This window comes from Oncorhynchus tshawytscha, linkage group LG19 (genome assembly GCF_018296145.1).
Source record: "Oncorhynchus tshawytscha isolate Ot180627B linkage group LG19, Otsh_v2.0, whole genome shotgun sequence".
Taxonomy (NCBI): Eukaryota; Metazoa; Chordata; class Actinopteri; order Salmoniformes; family Salmonidae; genus Oncorhynchus; species Oncorhynchus tshawytscha.
Window position 1 is genome coordinate 37,128,799 of NC_056447.1, and position 22,082 is coordinate 37,150,880.

At 45.5% G+C, this 22,082-nt stretch overlaps 1 protein-coding gene across 1 annotated transcript in view; it reads right to left on the bottom strand.

Moving 5' to 3' along the window:
- Window positions 1-19,639, bottom strand: part of ces2b (carboxylesterase 2b) — a 40,304-nt gene extending 20,665 nt beyond the window's left edge. Inside the window, exons 1-12 of the mRNA XM_024379762.2 lie at window positions 19,459-19,639; window positions 17,969-18,158; window positions 17,711-17,849; window positions 16,943-17,076; window positions 15,771-15,924; window positions 11,380-11,484; window positions 11,116-11,217; window positions 9,365-9,508; window positions 8,033-8,110; window positions 7,797-7,944; window positions 2,054-2,200; window positions 1,854-1,923 (exon numbers count right to left, since the gene is read on the bottom strand). Coding sequence (XP_024235530.1) covers window positions 1,854-1,923; window positions 2,054-2,200; window positions 7,797-7,944; window positions 8,033-8,110; window positions 9,365-9,508; window positions 11,116-11,217; window positions 11,380-11,484; window positions 15,771-15,924; window positions 16,943-17,076; window positions 17,711-17,849; window positions 17,969-18,158; window positions 19,459-19,537 — 1,490 coding nt within the window. The 5' untranslated portion in view covers window positions 19,538-19,639. The remainder of the gene's footprint in view (window positions 1-1,853; window positions 1,924-2,053; window positions 2,201-7,796; window positions 7,945-8,032; window positions 8,111-9,364; window positions 9,509-11,115; window positions 11,218-11,379; window positions 11,485-15,770; window positions 15,925-16,942; window positions 17,077-17,710; window positions 17,850-17,968; window positions 18,159-19,458) is intronic.
- Window positions 19,640-22,082: the final 2,443 nt, after the last annotated feature.

The following is a 22,082-nucleotide window of genomic DNA, read 5'->3' on the forward strand; positions in this document are numbered from 1 at the left end:
GGCCTACCACTGTTGTGTGATCTGCAATCTTGATGATGGTGTTGGAGTTGTGCTTGGCCATGCAGTCATGGGTGAACAGGGAGAACAGGAGGGGACTGAGCATGCACCCCTGAGTGGCCCCGTGTTGAGGATCAGCGTGATGGATGTGTTGTTACCTACCCTTACCACCTGGGGTCGGCCCCTCAGGAAGTCCAGGATCCAGTTGCAGAGGGAGGTGTTTAGTCCCAGGGTCCTTAGCTTAGTGATGAGCTTTGAGGGCACTATGGTGTTGAACGCTGAGCTGTAGTCAATAAATAGCATTCTCACGTATGTGTCCCTTTTGTCCAGTTGGGAAAGGGCAGTGTGGAGTGCAATAGAGATTCCATCATCTGTGGGTCTGTTGGGGCTCTATGTAAATTGGAGTGGGTCTTGGGTTTTTCTGAGATAATGGTGTTGTGAGCAATGACCAACCTTTCAAAGCACTTCATGACTACAGATGTGAGTGCTACGGGTCGGAAGTCATTTATGCAGGTTACCTTAGTGTTCTTGGGCACAGGAACTATGGTGGCCTGCTTGAAACATGTTGGTATTACAGACTCGGTCAGGGACAGATTGAAAATGTCAGTGAAGACACTTGAAGACACAGTTGGTCAGCGCATGCTCGGAGTACATGTCCTGGTAATCCATCTGGCCCTGCGGCTTTGTGAATGTTGGCCTGTTTAAAGGTCTTGCTCACATCGACTACGGAGTGCGTGATCACACAGATGTCCGGAACAGCTGGTGCTCTCATATGCTTCAGTGTTGCTTTCCTCGAAGCGCACATAGAAGTAATTTAGCTCATCTGGTAGGCTCGTGACACTGGGCAGCTCACTGCTGCACTTCCCTTTGGAGTCTGTAATAGTTTGCAAGCCCTGACACATCTGATGAGTGTAAGCAGGAATCAGGAGGATATGGTCAGATATGCCAAATGGAGGGTGAGGGGGGGCTATGTACCCATCTCTGTGTGTGGAGTAAAGGTGGTCTAGAGTGCACATGTAACATGGTGGTAGAAATGAGGTAAAATGGATGTAAGTTTGCCTGCATTAAAGTCCCCGGCCACGAGGAGCACCGCCTTTGGATGAGCATTTCCTTGTTTGCTTATGGCTTTATACAGCTCGTTGAGTGCGGTCTTAGTGCCAGCATCGGTTTGTGGTGGTAAATAGACAGCTACGAAAAATATAGATGAAAACTCTCTTAGTAAACAGTGGCAGATGTCAGCATTTGAAGTCAGCGTTCTTGTGACAGCGTGTATTTATTTCACGTTAAATTTTATGTGACGTTCCACAAGTAAATGAGCCAATTTATGATGAGGTTGAGCAGTGCTTTATATTGTATATGCCGTTCCACAGACCTTAAACCTAATATTGCGGTGATAATTAATGGCTGGGGTCAATTATGTTTTTTGCTGTTCCCCAAATAGCATTTTTTAGTTTTTCAATTGTGTCGAAATGCAGTCACTGAGCTTCAACTTCCCTCACACCCCCCTTTGCCATACCCAGGTTTAGCTGAACTGACGCGACTGTGGTTACAAAAGTGTTTGTCAGCAGTAAACATGGCCAAAGGCTGCGCAACCAAGTATAAGCTATTGGATGCAAATAATTTTGTCCTTGCCGTTTGGTTTCCTTACTAAATTTTAATTTTAAACTTAAGTTTCTCAAAACTAAATTGGTTCTGCAATGTTGAAAATCCAATAAGAATGTGTGGAGATCCAATTCTTTCCTTTAATTTCCACTTATTTTAGAAGAAATTGGGAATTATTTAAGAAAAGTGAACGAGTGCAAATATATTTAGCCGCCACTTTATGTTCTGGAAACTGATGAAAAACAGTTCTTTACCCTGTACGAGCAAAGTTACCCCAGTAACTCATCATGATTCTGCTTAGTTGTTCATCTTTCTCTGCACAACCTGAGGAAAAGAGTGAGAAGTTGAGCAAGTGGTGAATGATTGTATGAAATAGAGTATTTATGGAGAACTTGGGGAACTGGATTGATGACATGCAGTACGATAGATTCAAGGTTGAGGTTCATTCCTTTACCATCCATTATAAAATGTGATGTGAAGCAGAATCCAAAAACAAACGTAAGCTCATCTCCGTGGTCAGACCCAACAAAACTCGGCCTCATCTTCTTAAGCATGCTGGGAGTTTGCTGGAACTCATACAGGTACACAGGCACACCTGCATCTGTTGTGTGGGATAAGACAGTAACATTTAGGTTAACTGGCCTCTGGAAATAGACTTGAATTCTGTACGGAGACCTCAGAATGTGATTTCTGATATACAGTGCATTCGAAAAGTATTCAGACATGCTCACTTTTTGACATGTTGCTACATTGCAGACTTATTCTAAAATGGATTAAAATAATTTTTTCCCCTCATCAATTTACACACAATACCCCACACTGACGAAAACAAAAGCAGTTTTTAATAATTTTTTTGTAAATGTATAAAAATAAAAATAAATGAAAAAAACATTGAAGCAACTTTGGCAGTGATTACAGCCTCGAGTCTTCTTGGGTATGATGCTACAAGCTTGGCACACCTGAGTTTCTCCCATTCTTGTCTGCAGACTCTCTCAAGCTCTGTCAGGTAGGAAGGGGAGCGTCGCTGGACAAATACTTTCAGGGGATGAGATGTTCGATCGGGATCAAGTCCGGGCTCTGGCTGGGCCACTCAAGGGCATTCAGAGACTTGTCCCGAAGACACTCCTGCCTTGTCTTGGCTGTGTGCTTAGGGGCATTGTTCTGTTGGAAGGTGAACCTTTGCCCCAGTCTGAGGTCCTGTGCACTCTGGAGCAGGTTTTCATCAAGGATCTCTCTGTAATTTGCTTTGTTACTATGTCTCTTGATCCTGACTAGTCTCCCAGTGTCTTCCCCACATCTTGATGCTGCCACCACCATGTTTCACCGTAGGGATGGTGCCAGGTTTCCTCCAGACGTGACACTTGGCATTCAGGCCAAAGAGTTCAATCTTGGTTGCATCAGACCAGAGAATCTTGTTTCACATGGTCTGAGAGTCCTCTAGGTGCCTTTTGGCAAACTCCAAGCAGGCTGTCATGTGCCTTTTACGGAGACGTGGCTTCCGTCTGGCCACTCTACCATAAAGGCCTGATTAGTGGAGTGCTGCAGAGATGGTTGTCCTTCTGGAAGGTTCTCCCATCTCCACAGAGGAACTCAGGAGCTCTGTCTGAGTGACCATTGGGTTCTTGGTCACCACCCTGACCAAGGCCCATCTCCCCCGATTGCTCAGTTTGGCCGTGCGGCCAGCTCTCGGAAGAGTCTTGGTGGTTCCAAACTTCTTCCATTTAACCCTCCCGTGGTCCTGGGGTCAGTGTGACCCAGGTCCTGTGTGTGGAGGGCTCCCCTTTCTGCGCTCTGCGCTCGCGGGTCAGAGCGACCCAGGCCCTGTGTTTCCAGGGCTCTCACTCTGCGCTGGCGGGTCAGAGCGACCGTGCCAGCCACTGGCGAGGCGTGTGCCTCTGAGCGTAGTAGAGTGTCTGCGAGTGTGGCGAGTGTGGCGAGGTTGTGCCCGGCTCCCCGCTCTGCGCTATGTGCTCTGTCCTCGCCGCTCTGCGCTCTTGGGTCAGAGCAACCCAGCCAGCCGCTGCACAGGTCCGGACGTGCCTCGCAGTGTGCTAGAGAGCAGCCGAGTGTTGTAGTTGCGCTCTGGGCTCGCGGGTCAGAGCGACCCAGGCCCTGTGTTTCCAGGGCTCTGCGCTTTGCTCTCCCGAGTCAGAGCGGCCGTGCCAGCCACTGGCGAGGCGTGTGCCTCTGAGCGTAGTAGAGTGTCTGCGAGTGTGGCGAGTGTGGCGAGGCTGTGCCGGGCTCCCCGCTCTGCGCTCTGTGCTCTGTCCTCTGTGCTCTGCGCTCTCGGGTCAGAGCGACCCTGCCAGCCACTGGCGAGGCGTGTGCCGTCGAGCGTAGTAGAGTGTCTGCGAGTGTGGCGAGGCTGTGCTCTGGGCTCACCGCTCTGCGCTCTGCGCTCTGGGCTCTGCGCTCTGGGCTCTGCGCTCATGGGTCAGAGCGACCCAGCCAGCCGCTGCACAGGTCCGGACGTGCTCCGCTGTGTGCTAGAGAGCAGCCGAGTGTTGCAGTTGCGCTCTGCTCTCGTGGGTCAGAGCGACCCAGCCAGCCGCTGCACAGGTCCGGACGTGCTCCGCTGTGTGCTAGAGAGCAGCCGAGTGTTGCAGTTGCGCTCTGCTCTCGTGGGTCAGAGCGACCCAGCCAGCCGCTGCACAGGTCCAGACGTACTCCGCTGTGTGCTAGAGAGCAGCCGAGTGTTGCAGTTGCGCTCTGCGACCCAGGCCCTGTGTTTCCAGGGCTGGCCCTCTGCGCTCTGTGCTCTGCGAGTCCGAGCGACCCTGTCAGCCACTGGCGAGGCGTATGCCGTGGAGCGTACTAGAGTGTCTGCGAGTGTGGCGAGTGTTCTTGTTGCGCTCTTCGAGTCAGAGCGACCCAGCCGGCCGCTGCACAGGTCCGGACGTGCTCCGCTGTGTGCTAGAGAGCAGCCGAGTGTTGCAGGTGCGCTCTGCGATTCAGAGCGACCCAGCCAGCCGCTGCACAGGTCCGGACGTGCTCCGCTGTGTGCTAGAGAGCAGTCGAGTGTTCTTGTTGCTCGGCTGGGGTTTGGGTCGACTGCACAGGGCTACACAGGTGCGCGCAAGCGAGCCTCGAGCATTTTCGGGTCTCGGTATCCCGCGTAAGCCGTCCGGCCGGCCCTACGTAGAGAGGATACTAATATTGTCATCGGCGCCCACCCACACCAACCCGCACACACACACACACACACACCCACAAAGTGACCGGCGCCCCACCCGTGCCAAGTGCGCTCTTGCCCGCAGCTCAGCGGACCCGCTCGGCTCCACCGATCGGCCATGGCCGCGCGTTTTACGGCCGCGCAGGTTCTAGAACAGATCTTGTCCAGCGTGGACCAAGAAGACTACTCGGATTGCCAGGAGGAGGAAGAGGAAGAGGTTTCGGAAGACGAAGACGGGGAGTAATACAACCCCGAGCGCCGCGAGGTCGACGATGCCTCGTCTCCCTCTTCTGAGGAAGAGCAGCCCGAGGAAGAGCCGCCCGAGGACGAGCCACCCGAGGACGAGCGCGAGGACCGCGACGAGGAAGAGAACCCCTCGGCCCCGGACCGACGGGAGCCGCCGTTGCTGTCGAAGAACGGCAAAATCGAGTGGTCCCCCGTGGCCTACGGCCGCCACCGCGGGCCCCTGGCGATCTGCCACGCCGGACCGGACTCCGGGCCCCACGGCCTATGCCGCGACACAGGCCTGCGACATCGCGTCCGCCTTCCACCTGTTTGTCACACCGGCGATAGAAAGGATAATTGTGGAAATGACAAACCTGCACGGGGCCAGAAAATACGGCGACGGCTGGCGACCCATGGACGCCACGGACCTGCGCGCCAACCTAGGGCTGCTGATCCTAGCGGGCGTCTACAGGTCCCGGGGCGAGGCCGCGGCAAGCCTGTGGGACGCCGAGAGCGGCAGGACCGTGTTCCGAGCCACCATGTCGCTCAAGGTCTTTCACAGGTACTCGAGGCTGCTGCGATTCGACGACCGCCAGTCGAGACCCGCCAGACTCGCCACGGACAAACTCGCAGCCATACGGGAGGTCTGGGACCTGTGGGAGGCGCGGCTGCCGGCCCTCTACAACCCGGGGCCTGACGTGACGGTGGACGAGCAACTGGTCCCGTTCAGAGGTACTGTGCTTGCGCTTGTGCGCGTGCATGCGCGTGTGCTTACATGTCTATACAGAGCGTGTGTGACACAACGGTTGGCCCTTTTGTCTACCCCGTTGCACACGGTAACCACACTAATGTCTTGTCCCCTTTCCAAAAATGCCACTGTCCTTTCCGTCAGTACATCCCCAGCAAGCCGGCCAAATACGGCATCAAGTCGTGGGTGGCCTGCCACGCCAAGTCCAGCTACGCTTGGAAGATGCAAGTGTACACCGGCAAGGCGGCCGGCGGGGGCCCCGAGAAGAACCAGGGGATGCGCGTCGTCCTCGATCTGACAACGGGCCTGAGCGGTCGCAACGTCACCTGCGACAACTTCTTCACCTCCTACGACCTGGGCCAGCGGCTCCTCGAGAGGAACCTCACCATGGTGGGCACGGTGAGAAAGAACAATGCCGAGCTCCTGCCCGCGCTGCTCGAGTCCAGGGGCAGACAGGTCCTGTCCTCCAGGTTCGCCTTCACGCCCTCCGCCACTCTGGTGTCCTACCTGGCAAAGAGAAACAAGAACGTGCTACTCTTGAGCACGCTGCACACGGAGGGCCACATCAGCGATCGTCGCGACAAGAAGCCGGCCCTCATCCTAGACTACAACTGCAACAAGGGCGGCGTGGACAACCTAGACAAGGTGGTGGGCACCTACAGCTGCAGACGGATGACTGCCCGCTGGCCCCTGGTCGTCTTCCACAACATCCTCGACGTGTCCTCCTACAATGCCTTTGTCATATGGCAAGAGATCAAGCCTGACTGGATGCCTGGCAAGCGGAACAAGCGCAGGGTGTTCCTCGAGCAGCTGGGAAAGGCACTCGTGAAGCCGCTGATCCAAAGAAGGCAGCATCTGCCCCGCACCGATGCGGCATCAGCCCTTGTCAAAGTCCTACAGAGTGCTACGGCGGCGCTTCCTGATCAACAGCGCCAGGGCCCCGCCGCTGGCACGGCCGCTGCCCCGCTCGTTGCCCCGGCCACCACCGGGGCAAGTAAGAGGAAGAGGTGTCAGCTCTGCCCACCCAAGAAGGACTCCAAGACACACACGGTGTGCTGCAGGTGTAAGAAATACATCTGCAAAGGCTGTTCACACGCCTACTGTCACACTTGCGCACATTGGGCCTTTAGCCAGGACGGGACAGGGTGACCCGGAGGACGCGGGGACTAGACACAGTACCAGGACCACGGGAGGGTTAAGCATGTTGGAGGCCACTGTGTTCTTGGGTACCTTCAACAATGCAGAAATGTTTTGGTACCCTTCCCCAGATCTGTGCCTCGACACAATCCTGTCTCTGAGCTCTACGGACAATTCCTTCAACCTCATGGCTTGGTTTTTACTCTGACATGCACTGTCAATTGTGGGACCTTATATAGACTGGTATGTGCCTTTACAAATCATGTCTAATCAATTGAATTTACCATAGGTGGACTCCAATTGTGATTCAATTACAATCGTGTCTCATCACTGCAACTCCCTAACTGGCTCGGGATAGGCGAAGGTTGAGTCATGCGTCTTTCGAAACATGACCCGCCAAACCACGCTTTTTAATACTCGCCCGCTTAACCCGGAAGCCAGCCACACCAATGTGTCGGAGGAAAAACCATTAAACTGACGACCGAAGACAGCCTGCAGGCGCCTGGCCCGCCACAAGGAGTCGCAAGAGCTCGATGAGTCAATTAAAGCCCCCCGGCCAAACCCTCCCCTAACCCGGACAACACTGTGCCAATTATGTGCCGCCCTATGGGACTCTTGGTCACGGCCGGTTGTGACACAGTCCAGGATTGAACCTGGGTCTGTAGTGACGCCTCAAGCACTGCGATGGAGTGCCTTAGACCGCTGCACCACTCAGGAGGCCCCCTGTTTTTTTATTTTTAAGAAATTTGCAACAACAAAAAAATGTGTCATAATATTTTGTGTAGATTGATATTTAATCCATTTAGAATAAAGGCTGTAACGTAACAAATGTGGAAAAAGTCAAGGGGTCTGAATACTTTCCGAATGCACTGTACCAGTTCTAATCCTGAACTCTATGGGCCCTAGTGCTCTTACCTCTGTGGAAGTTTGCCGTTTGGAGGGCAGGAATGGTGAACATAATGTCCCCAAGCAGCTCAGTGAACCCATCACGGTTTTTCACCCGATTTCCAGAGGTTCCCAGGTATTCATCTGCTATTAGCTCAGTTATCCACTGATCCTTGGGCTGAAGGAGACAACAAGCATTCAGTGTAGCCACAGCATGTATTGTCATCAGTAGTTAGACAATATCATCTGGTGTGCTTTTGTCTTACATCTGGGTAGAACATGGCCATCATGGGTATGACCTTCACCCGGTCCACTCCATCCTCCCAACCTGGAGGAGCAAAGAACTATGGGAGAAAACACATTACTACTTTTCTAAAAATCACTATTTAAAGAGAAGAAGAGGAGTACAAAGCCTTACAATTTAATAAATCGTGTCATCTTTGGCAATAATATGTGAAGGGGGAATTTCATTCAGATAGTTAGTCATTTAGTCATTTTATTCTTTAATCTAATATCTCCACCATGAGCGTAATCCTAACCCTGAGATGCATGCGTGTAACTGGCGTCACTGTTCTAGTTTAACAGCTTTGCTTCCTCCCTCAACTTGCCTCTGACTGGGCTTGAACTAGGGTACTCTGCCTCGTGAACACATGTGACCACCTGCTTGACAATGTACATACCAGTCGCACCGCTGAAAATGATCTGATTCAATAGCACCATTTCAAGTTGTGAATTTATCCAGTATGATCTTAATATGGTACATACACTTGATGCGTAAATCATGCAATAGTGTAAATGGAAGATAAAATAAAATGTGGGTTGTGCAAGCATTGAGCAAGCGATGTGTCTAAACTGGAGTCAAACTGCACTGAACAAAAATATAAATGCAACATGCAACAATTTCAATGATTTTACTGAGTTACAGTTTATATGGAAATCTGTTAATTGAAATAAATTCATTAGGCCCTAATCTATGTATTTCACATGACTGGGAATACAGATATGCATCTGTTGGTCACAGATACCAGTTGTGTTTGTTGTCCATAGGTTATGCCTGCCCATACCATAACCCCACCACCACCATGGGGCACTCTGTTTGCAATGTTGACATCAGCAAACCACTCACCCACACAACGCCATACACGCTGTCTGCCATCTGCCCTGGATTATCTTGGCAATGGAGAAATATTCACTAACAGGGATGTAAACAAATTTGTGCACAGAATATGAGAGAAATAAGCTTTTTGTGCATATGGAAAATATCTGTGAAATTTTATTTCAGCTCATGAAACATGGGACCAACACTTTACATATTGGTTTTTATTTTTGTTCAGTATATGTAGCATAGCACTAAAGCTGAGGATGTCACAGGATTATTTCCACTCCTCACCATTAGGGTTCATTGAATGCTTTCACTTTGACAATATAAATGCTATTAATCTTAGGCTATTTGTAACTACTATTCTTTCTCCTGTGTCACTAAATCACATTTTCCATAAAACTTTGAGAAAAAAATGACTGAGAGACCGTTTTCTTCAGCCTAACATCTAGTATTGATTGTTGAAACAAATTTAAATCGTCTTTCAAAATCAACTCACCTTTGCTAAAAGCCAGCCACCTTCGTTGTCATTGGCTCCAGTCATAAACGGCACCTTGTGCATCTCATGGTTTTGAGAAATCTCCATCGGTGATTTGGACAGGAACTGCCCGTCAGCAGTCACACCAAAGAATAGCATTTGATTCTTTAAAAAGACAAGATTGATAAAAAGTGAGAAAAACATTACAAACAAGCAAAGGCCCTCTAGAAAATGTGGCTGCAAAATATTACCAGATGAAAGGGAGTTGGTTATCATAATCTTTGATATTACCTTCTAATGCTGATGAAACAATAATAGTCTATTATGCATTCTCTATCCACATCATACCTATTTCCTGTCACAATATGCACATTTCTAGGCTCAGTGTTTTCGTTCATCTACCTCCCAATGCAGAACAGCAGAATATGTTAATATGCTGGTTGTTTTGTATGTATATATGAATTAAGTTTGGTTTTCATTGCATTTTTTACTTAACTTTTTATTTTTCATATCTGAGTTTTGACCACATACAACATGCATGCTGACTCACTGTTGAAGGACTGTGATGGCAGGTCTGTTTGTTGGGCTTGGATAGATAGCTGCCATCACAGTCCTGCAACAGTGGCTAATGTGTAGCTTGCTAGCTAATGTGTTGTAATGAGTTGGCTTTTTTGTTTCACCTAACAGTTTTTGTTTCACCTGCCAGTTCCTGTAAGAATAGGGACTGTGTGTGGAGATGGGAGGCTGATGAGGCTCATAGTGGGGACTTTTCCGGACCCTGGCTGAGGTATGGTGTGGTTTGGCACTTCAGCTGCTAAGGCCTCACCCAGGTGGGTGTTATGCTTTCATCCACAGAGGACTAGATACCTTCAGAGGAGTGGCTATTGCAAAGGAACCTGTCTGTCTGACCTGTCTGTCAGACTGACCGTCTTTCCCCTGGCCGTAACATCAATTCCCCCTCTGCTCAAGCCTTGTCCAACAGTTCCACTCAAGCCCTGTCCAACAGCTTCTTTCAAGTCAACTGCTTAACAGCTTATATATTTAGTTTATTGGGTTTTAGTATCATATAAAATCATACAAAACATTAAGAACACCTGCTCTTTCCATGACAGACTTCCTAGGTGAATCCAGGCGAAAGCTATGATCCCTAATTGGTGGCACTTATTAAATCCACTTCAATCCGTGTAGATGAAGGGGAGGAGACAGGTTAAAGAATGATTTTTAAGCCTTGAGACAATTGAGACATGGATTGTGTATGTGTTACATTTAGAGGCTGAATGGGCAAGACAAAAGATTGAAGTGCCTTTGAATGGGGTATGGTAATGGGTACCAGGCGCACCGGTTTGTGTCAAGAACAGCAACGCTGCTGGGTTTTTCATGCTCAACAGTTTCCTGTGTATATCAAGAATGGTCCTCCGTCCTAAGGACATCCAGCCAACTTGACACAACTGTGGGAAGCATTAAAGTCAACATGGGCCAGCATCCCTGTGGAACGCTTTTTACACCTTGTAGAGTTCATGCCCTGATGAATTGAGGCTGTTCTGAGGGCAAAAGGGAGGGAGGTGCAACTCAATATTAGGATGGTGTTCTGAATGTTTTGTACACTCAGTATATTTTCACACTGTAAATTGTACTCTCAATTCTCATGTCCTCATTACAATTCATTACAATTCATACATGATGCTAAGTATAACCAAATGTTAAGATTGGTGTCATTCCCAAAGACATAGCTAGAACCCTGGCAAGATATGATACTGTCCGGGATATCCCACCTGTTTCTGAATGTTCATAATGTGATCAGCAGTCAACTTCTTCACACAGTCTGCTATCTTCACTGTGTTGGTGCTTTCACAGCCAATCAGGTTTGCCACTGTCTATGAGACAAGACCAATAGAATAAATCGTCATGGTTGTAATGACTATCAGGACATTGATGGATGACAACTATTGAGTGGGCAGTACATTTGTTTAAATATGTGCAATACTATTTATGTCTCTCAGAGTACTGAGTTTGGTGGAGAGAAAATTTGAAAATACCTGTGCAACAAGCAGGGGATTGGGAGTGAAGAGCATTTTCATTGCTGCGGTACCACTCTCGGCTATCGCGCCATGGAACAGACCAATAGACAATGGAGAGAGAAGCTAGCGATGGAAAAAAAACAAGAATCAAGAAGCTAATCAAGATAGTGATGTCTCAAAACATAAAACCTATATTTCAGGGACACTCCAATTAGTATGATATGTTACGTTTCGTATGGTATGTATTAATTTGGGAATGTCCATCATCCATTTCGCATGATATGTTACGACAGCGGTTTGCAAACTAGGGGCCGAGAACCCATGTGTGGTTGCCTGATATGAAAATGGGGTCATGGGAGAATTTCCAAAATCCTGAAGAAAAAAAATACATGCAGAAAATATATATAATATTGTCTTTGTATCTCAAAATCATTGTAACGTGGTTAGCCTTAAAAATTTAAATGAAAATGATTCAAATCTAAAAGATACAATTCAACCAGAGAGCACCCTTAGATCATGGGAAAAGGCCGCGCTTGACCGTTGCACTTGAATCATTCCCACCATGAATGGCTAGGTCCGCTTCGCTATGAAACCACACACTATTGTAGGGACTTTGATATTACCGCAATTGATATGGTGAAAACAATGTGTGGGGAGGCAGAGGTACAGAAACTCACATCAATACCTTTGTCAGATAGCACCGTTAAACAAATAATTAATACTATCACTAGCAATCAAGAGCAAACTGACTGAACGACTCAAACTCCTGTTAGCTGTGAGGGCCGGAATGCCCATGCATTGACTTTTGTTCACTATACATGTCGGTGGATGCTATTCACGAGGACATATTGTCTTGTCTCACGATTCCCGAGCATGAAACGGCAGAAGGGATGTTCAGTGTGCTGTGTGGTTATATTAACGAAAAACAGATTGTATATGTGACCCAATTCATGAAACTAGACATATGTCGCAAGTCACGACAGGAGAGCTGTTTGAACGTAAAAAATGTTTTTTAATCTAAATGTGTTTTTTGGCAGTAATGCCTTCTTGAACATGTGAACTTTCATGTGCATTAACAACAAACTTGCATGACATCTGTAAATACGACAGAAACCTTCCCACCAGCCATGACTTGCTGAGATTATGAGTGGGCTGGACATGCCAAGAGAAGAGTTCGGATTGGTCAGCCATATAGAAGGCTTCTGTCTATTTGAGCTGTGGAATTAGAGTATGAGATGGATAAAACACCTGTCTCCAGATTACATCTTCAAACTAAGGGCAACTGTGGCATGGCATCAAAGACAGGGAGACGAGTCCATCATGCATGATGATGTACACAGGTAAGATAGTCTAGCGTTAGCTAGCTACATTTTCAGATATTAAATGTTTCACAGAAAGTGGTTTCATTTCAAGCTAAAGTGTACTGTTAGCTAGCTCGGTAACGTTAGCTGGCTGGCTCCCTTGCTGACGTTATTATTCGTATCCCAGATCTGTTTGCTTTGCCAGATAGAGCCTAATGTTAGCTAGCTAACATTGAATCTGGTTGGTTAGCTCCCAGCATATTCATGCAGTATAGTAACGACATGATTTGGCACTATATTCATTGTTGTTTACCTGGCTAACTATAGCTGGCTGGCTCGTTAGCTAATGTTACGGGACGTGTGATTTTACACGTTGTTTGCCAAGCTAGGTTCATTGTTTACCTAGCTAGCTACATGTATTAAGCTAAAGTGTAATGTTAGCTAGCTAACGTTAGCTGGCTGGCTCCCTAGCTGATGTTGTTATTCGTATCCCAGAGCTGTTTGCTTCACTAGTTACAGCCTAATGTTAGCTAGCAAACATTGAACCTGGTTGGTTAGCTCTCACCATATTCATGCAGTGTAGGACGACATGATTTGTCACTATGTTCATTGTTATTTAACCTCCTGGCGTTAGCTGGCTGGCTCGTTAGCTAACGTTACGTGACCTGTGATGTTACACGTTGTTTACCTAGCTAGGTTAATTGTTTACCTAGCTAGCTAGCTACATGTCTTAAGCTAAAGTGTAATGTTAGCTAGCTAGCTAACGTTAGATGGTGGCTCCCTAGCTGATGTTGTTATTCATAACCCACAGCTGTTTGCTTCACTAGTTAGAGCCTAACTTTACCTAGCTAACATTGAATCTGGGTGGTTAGCTCCCAGCATATTCATGCAGTGTACTGTAGTAACAACATGATTTGGCACTATGTTCAATGTTGTTTAATTAACTAGCTAACTTTAGCTGGCTGTCTCATTAACTAACGTTGCGTGACGTGTGTTATTTTACAAGTTGTTTACCTAGCTAGGTTAATTGTTTACCTAGCTAGCTACATGTCTTAAGCTAAAGTTTACATCACGCGTTGAATATGGCCGATGTCAGTAAAGATCTGCAAAGAACCGTAATGAAATTGTTGCAGGCTGTTTTCATGTTGTTCATAGGTAAACAAATCATCGGCCAGAGCATCAAGTGTGCGCTCTAACGCTCCGAGGTCGAAACCAGATGGGTGGGGCTAAAGCTTAAGAGGGTGTGAACGATGCTGAATGGGTGTAGACAAAGAAGAGCTCTTCACTAGATACCAAAACATTCAAAGGTCATTTTCTCATAAGTGAGTTTACAAGTTTATCATATTTCAAAGCAGAATTACTTTCCCATTGTTCCTCAACAATGCAATATGATATTCCATTTTGTATCTCTGAGTCTCTACTTTTATCCAATGTAAAAAACACCATTTCAAATGTTGCTACATAAGACCGAATCCAGGTGGTGAATCACATATGGGATTGCATGGTGGTCTTTTGCACAGATGGGGCTACAACTATCATGGGATGGCGGGCAGGCCTCTGCACTCTAGTTATGAATGTGTTTCCCTCTGCCATATGTAGCATTGTATGATACACTGAGAGCAACTGGCAGAAAAAGAGCGCAGCAGGTATCTTCGATTGTAAACTACATCAAACCACATTCACTGCACGCAGGTCTGTTCGCAAACAATTGTGCAGATATGGGATCAGAGCATGATAATGTTCTATTTCACACCGAGGCTTGGTGGTTATTGAGGGGGAGAGTTGGAAAGATTTTTCTCATTGAGAGAGGAACTTTTGCAATTCACATCGGATGTAAAAAAGAAAACAGACTTGGTTGACGTTCTGTGTAATAGAAAATGAAATAACAGAAAACATCATCAGTAAGTGTCCCACACGAGTGATAACTGCTCACCTCCAACGCTTGGAAGAGCACTTTGGGATGGACCTACTTCACAATCCGTTTGACTGTGATCCTGGCTCATTTGACATTCCAGTAATTTAAATCAAACAGCTGATCGAGCTGTCATGTGACCGATTGCTGCAGACAAAGCATTCACGGGCCACTACGGAGGAGTTTTTGTTCCTGACTCAAAGGGAACAGCCTGGCGTCTCCCTCTGAGCATTAATGATGCGTTCAAAACAACTGGAAACTCGGAAATCTCAGACATCAGTGCCTTCAATACAACTGGGAACTTGGAAAGAAACGAGCTCCGGGTGGGAAAAAATATTTTGAACGGACATCCAACTCGGAATTCCAACTAGGGAACTCGGGACTCTGTCTAGAGCTCCGACTTTCCAACCTAAACATGATTGACGTCATGATTTGACCTCGTATTTTTCAGAGTTCCCAGTTGTCTTGAAAGCACCATAATATTCATTGTAGGCTACCCTTCACCAGCTCATATCTGTGAAGCTGGATTCAGTGCTTTTGCCTGCATCAAACCAAATATTGATCCAGGTTGGATGTGACAGCAGAGATGAGTTGCATACTGTCGACCATGCTCACTGACATTGAGAAGGTCCGTATCCATATCCCCAAATAAAAAAGTAAACATCGGTTGTTGATTTTTTTCCCACATGGGTGGGGACACGATAATTTTCAGATATCAAAATGGGGTTATGGGCCAAAAAAGTTTGGCAACCCCTGTGTTACGAATTTCAATTTGTATGATACTGTATGATTGGAATTGCAATTTGTAAAATATGTTACGATTTGCAAAATGATATGTTACGAATTCCAATTTGTTGCAACATAAATTTTTGCCTGAAGTAACCTTCTGTCCTATGTAACCATTCCAAATGGAACATATCATACTAATTTGAGTGTCCCGGATTTACTTTTACTATGTTACGTCTAGTCTATGAGACCAGGCTGATATTTCACTCAAAATATTATGCAATATACTGTATTGATGGAAATATGTTTTCATACAAAATTATTTGGTAAAATAAGTTACAATATATAAATGATAGACAAAATGTTTGATGCATTATATTTTACAGTTTACATAAATTGCTAAATATGTCATATATTTTGGTGTGTGTGTGTGTGTGTGTGTGTGTGTGTGTGTGTGTGTGGATCCTCACCAGTAACGATACGCTTGCTCCACCAGCAGACTCTCCAAATATGGTGACCGACTTGGAGTCACCCCCAAAGTTGTGGATGTGCTCCTGGACCCACCGCAAGGCTTCCACCTGGTCAAGTAGTCCCATGTTCCCTGGGGCATACTTGTCTCCTGTGCTGTATGGAAAAGATGGAAAACAAGCCCAAAACAGTGACATGTTTTATTTAACTAGACAAGTCAGTTAAGAACAAATTCTTATTTTCAATGACAGCCTACCCCTGCCAAACCCTCCCCTAACCCGGACGATGCTGGGCCAATTGTGCGCCGCCCTATGGGACTCCCGATCACGGCCAGTTGTGATACAGCCCAGGATCGAACCAGGATCAAACCAGGGTCTGTAGTGACACCTCTAGCACTGAGATGCAGTGCCTTAGACTGCTGCGCCACTCAGGATCCCTATTTTCAACCAGTAACTATCAGGAAATAACACTGATCACACTTTGGCAGTGTTAGTTTCATCAGCTGTTGTTCAATATGATACAATACACAAGAAAAACACATTTTGGACTGCACTGGGCCTTTAACAGTATAGCTTCTTTCCTCACAAGTCCTTACTGGCACTTGAACTTGGATCCCCTGCCTCGCAAAATCACACTACAGTATGTTCTTAGCCAGTTGCGCCATGGCAAAAATATCAGTTCAGCAACTCAAGTGGAGACAAATCCAACACTTGTATAGGGGCAACCGTGCAATGTTAAAGGCCAAATCACCATTACGGAATGTCAAACCAAATAATGAAGTTGATTTGACCATGACATTTAGAAAATTGCACGGTTGTCCATATCAGTTCCATTGATTTCTAGTTAGCGGAGGCTAAAGTTAGCTGACATTTGTTGTGGCTGTTTAAAGAAAAGCGCACCATGAATTACAGTTTCTCCTGGTTCATAGACTTTCAGGGTGAGGAACCGGTTGTGAAATACTGCACATCCAAATCAAACCAACAGGTGTACACTTCACAGCGAAATGCTTACTTACGAGCACATTCCCCAAACAGTGGTGCAGAGTTTAAACAATTAAGACAAAAAAATAAATAAGCAAATCGTAACGCAACAAAAACAAATAACGAGGCTATATACAAGGAATACCCCTTTAAAATATCAAATTGTGTGTGGTTCTGTAGTAGTTCAGTCTTACCTGAAGAACCCCAGCCATCCCAAACGGTATTGGATCACCACCACAACCACATCCTGGTATGCAGCCAAAGCAGAACCATCATATACTGATGCAGAACCAATGGCAAATCCACCACCATGGATCCAAACCATGACCTGAGAAACACAAGCAATACATGCTGAAAAAAGTAAATACCAGCTGCATTTAGATTCACTTTGCACTTATCATCGTACATATGTTGTATTATATGACTTCAGGTTTTTTTGTATTTTTTAACTTATCTTATGTTGAACTCATTGCCCTTCATGGACAATAAATATTTACTGAGCTGAACTATGCTTATGTGTGGCCTTGTAGCCTTTGATAATCTGTAAGTTTATAGCAGTTATCGTTAACTTTGACTAATGATGAACACATATTTCCTGCACAGCTTCACTGCACATTGACAAGTATTCCACTTAGCATGAGTCATTCACTACGATAACTGACTGAAAAAGTATGATTATTTATCATAATACAATTCACAAACATAATACATTTCAGTAGCCTACACACACCTGACAAATTTGGATTGAAAAAGTGCGTAGCTGATGAGAATAACATTAAAGCACTATTATTTTTTTAAAACCCAGTAGGCCTACCGTAATACAGGAAATATCATCTTTATTATTAAATTCTGCCACTACCGCGGTGTGACCTAACTTTCTGGAGCCCGCAACTCTATATTGTTTCAACAGCATCACTGGGAAGTCAATCAACTGTTGACTATATGTGTCTGATATTACTTACATGAAGCCTTGTTTTCTCAGCAGGTTTAACTGGAGTGTAAATGTTGAGATAAAGACAATCTTCTGACACCTCTAGGATTTCCACTGTCATGGACACATTGGAGTAAAGGTCTTTTGTAATTTGTCTGTCTTGAAAACACCTGAAAAACATAAAACTTGAGAAGTCTGATTTGATTCAATCTCATTGTTTATCTAACCCTTATTCAAATAGCCAGAAACTTGAGATGTATGGTTTGTTTGTGACCTTGCTGGGTCTTACATGAGAGGCTGCTGGATGGCGTCCCTCACTCCCTCCCATCCCTCCACAGGCTGGGGCGGGGCCAGTCTCAAGGGGCCGACAGGTGGTTTGGCAAACGGAACACCCAGGTAGGCCTGAACCACCGTCTCCTTCCCCTTTACGCTCACATATTGCCCTCTCAGTCCCCCCAGTTTGGTCTGGACCACAGGTGCTGTTGAGATGTTAAGCAGTTAGTTATAGGTGTGTTATTTTCGAAAAACAGGGGGGGATGTATGGTTACTCCTTTTCATTGAGTAAAAATTGGTTTCAGAACACCCTTTCAAAGTGTATAATCCAGTATGTTTATCCAGCTCATATACCATTCTTGTGGACAACTCATGTCAACAGCTTTGAATGTAACCCTCTGTCTATACTGTATATCTGTGCTATAGCAATAGGCCACAGTATGTCGAAGCATAGCACTAGCATAAAATGTGTTTTTTTATTGCATGAACACAAAGTACATTATTGCATGAGGAAAAAATCCAGGTCAAACTAGGGATTATTAGACAAAGAAAACACATGAATAACGATAAGGGGGTTATATTTCAAGGGATACGGAATTTCCATTGTAGCAGAGAATGGTCAGATTAATTAACAGATGTTTTGTTAATTAATAATGAATCGAAAATGCCTTTCCAGTTGCATGTATATGGTATTTACTCATATTAATGATCACATATATTACGTCAGAAATGTTATCTTGAATACCATCCATTTAAAAACGATAGGAGTGGTATTTCAGGAATTACCTAAATCAAGTCTCCAAAAACCTTGTGCTTATTTCTATCCCATTATAAATGTGTTATTAAACTAACTTTTGGAATAGACACCAGCGGGAATGCACTTTTAACCAATCAGCATTAAGATTATTGACTTGTTAATTGTTTACTCCATGTGTAACTCTGTGTTGTCTGTTCACACTGCTTTGCTTTATCTTGGCCAGGTCGCAGTTGCAAATGAGAACTTGTTCTCAACTAGTCTACCTGGTTAAATAAAGGTGAAATAAAAAAAAGATTAGACACTAATACATATAATGCAGGAGTCACATCAGTTAACACAATTTGAATTAACATTCTACATTACCATGGAAATTATTGCAGTCATTGCGAGTGTATAAATGAGTTTACCAGTCAAATTGCCATGGTTAGAGGTTCCAAGCCTGTTCTATTCATGCTATTTTTATGTGTGCTGCTGCTGCATAGTGGTCATTCAGTCAGCTGTTTATTCGACCCCCCCAAGTATATTTTTCCGGTTATGACGGTTATTTTATTTTCATGGCGTCTTCATCCATAAGCATCGGTTACACGGTTATATGGTAATTGTGCCAGCCCTAGCCTATAATGTGTACACTTAACTATCAATCAGCTACACAGCCTACGGTAGTTAGGCAACATCCTGTATCTTCTATATTTCCTGACCACAGTTGTTGGCCTATGCAATGTTTCGACGACTGTTATCAGCTTACTTACCATTGGATTCGGCCAAAGTATACAGAAATAGTAGGCCAATTGACAGGGAAAGTCTCAGTAAGCCTGAAGGTTCCTTCATGGCCGCAACATTCAATGATTTGAGTGCTCAGCGACACACCTATTGTAATGCAACCCCAGACCTCAACAGAATGCGGGAAAGAGTAGTACTGAAAGTATTTGCTTAGGCTTTATAGAGTTACCCTTACAGGTGTGCCCTTTACCTTTGTCCCTAATAGGGAAGGTGGGGAAATGTATTGTTGGTGTGAGCTGTTGTCCTTAAATGACCAAAGCCATGACTTTGAGGTCATGTCAATTGCATGTACACTCAGCAAAAAAAGAAACGTCTTTCAAAGATAATTCATAAAAATCCAAATAACTTCACATATCTTCATTGTAAAGGGTTTCAACACTGTTTCCCATGTTCAAATGAACCATAAACAATTAATGAACATGCACCTGTGGAACGGTCGTTAAGACACTAACAGCTTACAGACGGTAGGCAATTAAGGTCACAGTTATGAAAACTTAGGAAACTAAAGAGGCCTTCCTACTGACTCTGAAAAACACCAAAAGAAAGATGCCCAGGTTCCCTGCTCATCTTCGTGAACATGCCTTAGGAATGCTGCAAGGAGGCATGAGGACTGCAGATCTGGCCAGGGCAATAAATTGCAATGTCAGTACTGTGACACGCCTAAAACAGCACTACAGGGAGACAGGACGGACAGCTGATCGTCCTCGCAGTGGCAGACCACATGTAACATCGCCTGCACAGGATCGCTACACCCGAACATCACACCTGTGGGACAGGTACAGTATGGCAACAACAACTGCCCTAGTTACACCAGGAACACACAATCCCTCCATCAGTGCTCAGACTGTCCGCAATAGGCTGAGAGAGGCTGGACTGAGGGCTTGTAGCCTGTGGGCACACAGGTCCTCACCAGACATCACCAGCAACAACATTGCCTATGGGCACAAACCCACCATCAATGGACCAGACAGGACTGGCAAAAAGTGCTCTTGACTGAAGAGTCGTGGTTTTGTCTCACCAGGGGTGAATGTCGGATTCGTGTTTATCGTCGAAGGAATGAGCGTTACACCGAGGCCTGTATTCTGGAGCGGGATCGATTTGGAGGTGGAGAGTCCGTCATGGTCTGGGGCGGTGTGTCACAGCATCATCGGACTGAGCTTGTTGTCATTGCAGGCAATCTCAATGCTGTGCTCTACAGGGAAGACATCCTCCTCCGTCATGTTGTACCCTTCCTGCAGGCTCATCCTGACATGACCCTCCAGCATGACAATGCCACCAGCCATACTGCTCGTTCTGTGCGTGATTTCCTGCAAGACAGGAATGTCAGTGTTCTGCTATGGCCAGCGAAGAGCCCGAATCTCAATCCCATTGAGCACATTTGGGACCTGTTGGATCGGAGGGTGAGGGCTAGGGCCATTCCCCCCAGAAATGTCCAGGAACTTGCAGGTGCCTTGGTGGAAGAGTGGGGTTACATCTCATAGCAAGACCTGGCAAATCTGGTGCAGTCCATGAGGAGGAGATGCACTGCAGTACTTAATGCAGCTGGTGGCCACACCATATATTTTAGGTTCATGTTTTTAGCCTACCACTGTAAATTATTCTGCAATGGACATTTCTTTGGTCCTTCACGTTTTAGAGATGTGAATGTAGCATTTACAAATAAAAATGTTTAGCCTTTGCCATTATTATTATTATTATTATTATTATTATGGCATAGGCCAACATGCATACAACCTAAAGTTGTATGCTATTTTTGCTGCATTTGTTTCACCTTACCAGTGTCATCACTAGGCTATACTGTATACACCACAGCTCTAGGCTACAGTATACAGTGGGGCAATTTGCAAATAAATTCATTTAAAAATCCTACAATGTGATTTTCTGGATTTTTTTTTTCTCATTTTGTCTGTCATAGTTGAAGTGTACCTATGATGAAAATTACAGGCCTCTCTCATATTTTTAAGTGGGAGAACTTGCACAATTGGTGGCTGACTAAATACTGTTTTGCCCCACTGTATATGGCTCTGACACCATCTGGCTGATTACCTGTCACTCACTTACTTAACTAAACCTTTGTACTATGCCCTATTATGCAAAAGGGTACACAGACTATTTGTCATTGTTTGTCTATCAGTTAATGATCCACCATTAGCCTGCCTTGCACCTTTGGCCTGCATTGTCACAGGTAGGCCTATGTCACACCACAACAAAAATTGTGATGTTTTGAAATTAATGTGAGTAGACTACATGAAACTTCACATGGGCTATGCATTGCTTGAAATGACTACATTATGTGTAATTTCAATGTCAATTCAGTCAACTGAAATTCTTTGAGGGAAATTCATAGCTTCCACCCCATATGACTTGCATGAATACAACCAACTGTTCATGGACCTCACCTACAATCCACTGCAATTCCTTTTGTATCTTTTGACTTAGTCTATTTTCTATTAATTTCAATTGACTTTACATTAAAAAAATACTTCCTTAACTTAAATATCTTCCATTCCATTTGACTTGCATAAATACACCCAACTGTTATTGGTTCAGGGACTTCTTCTCTCCAATCTATGGCAAATGTTTTTTGACTTTG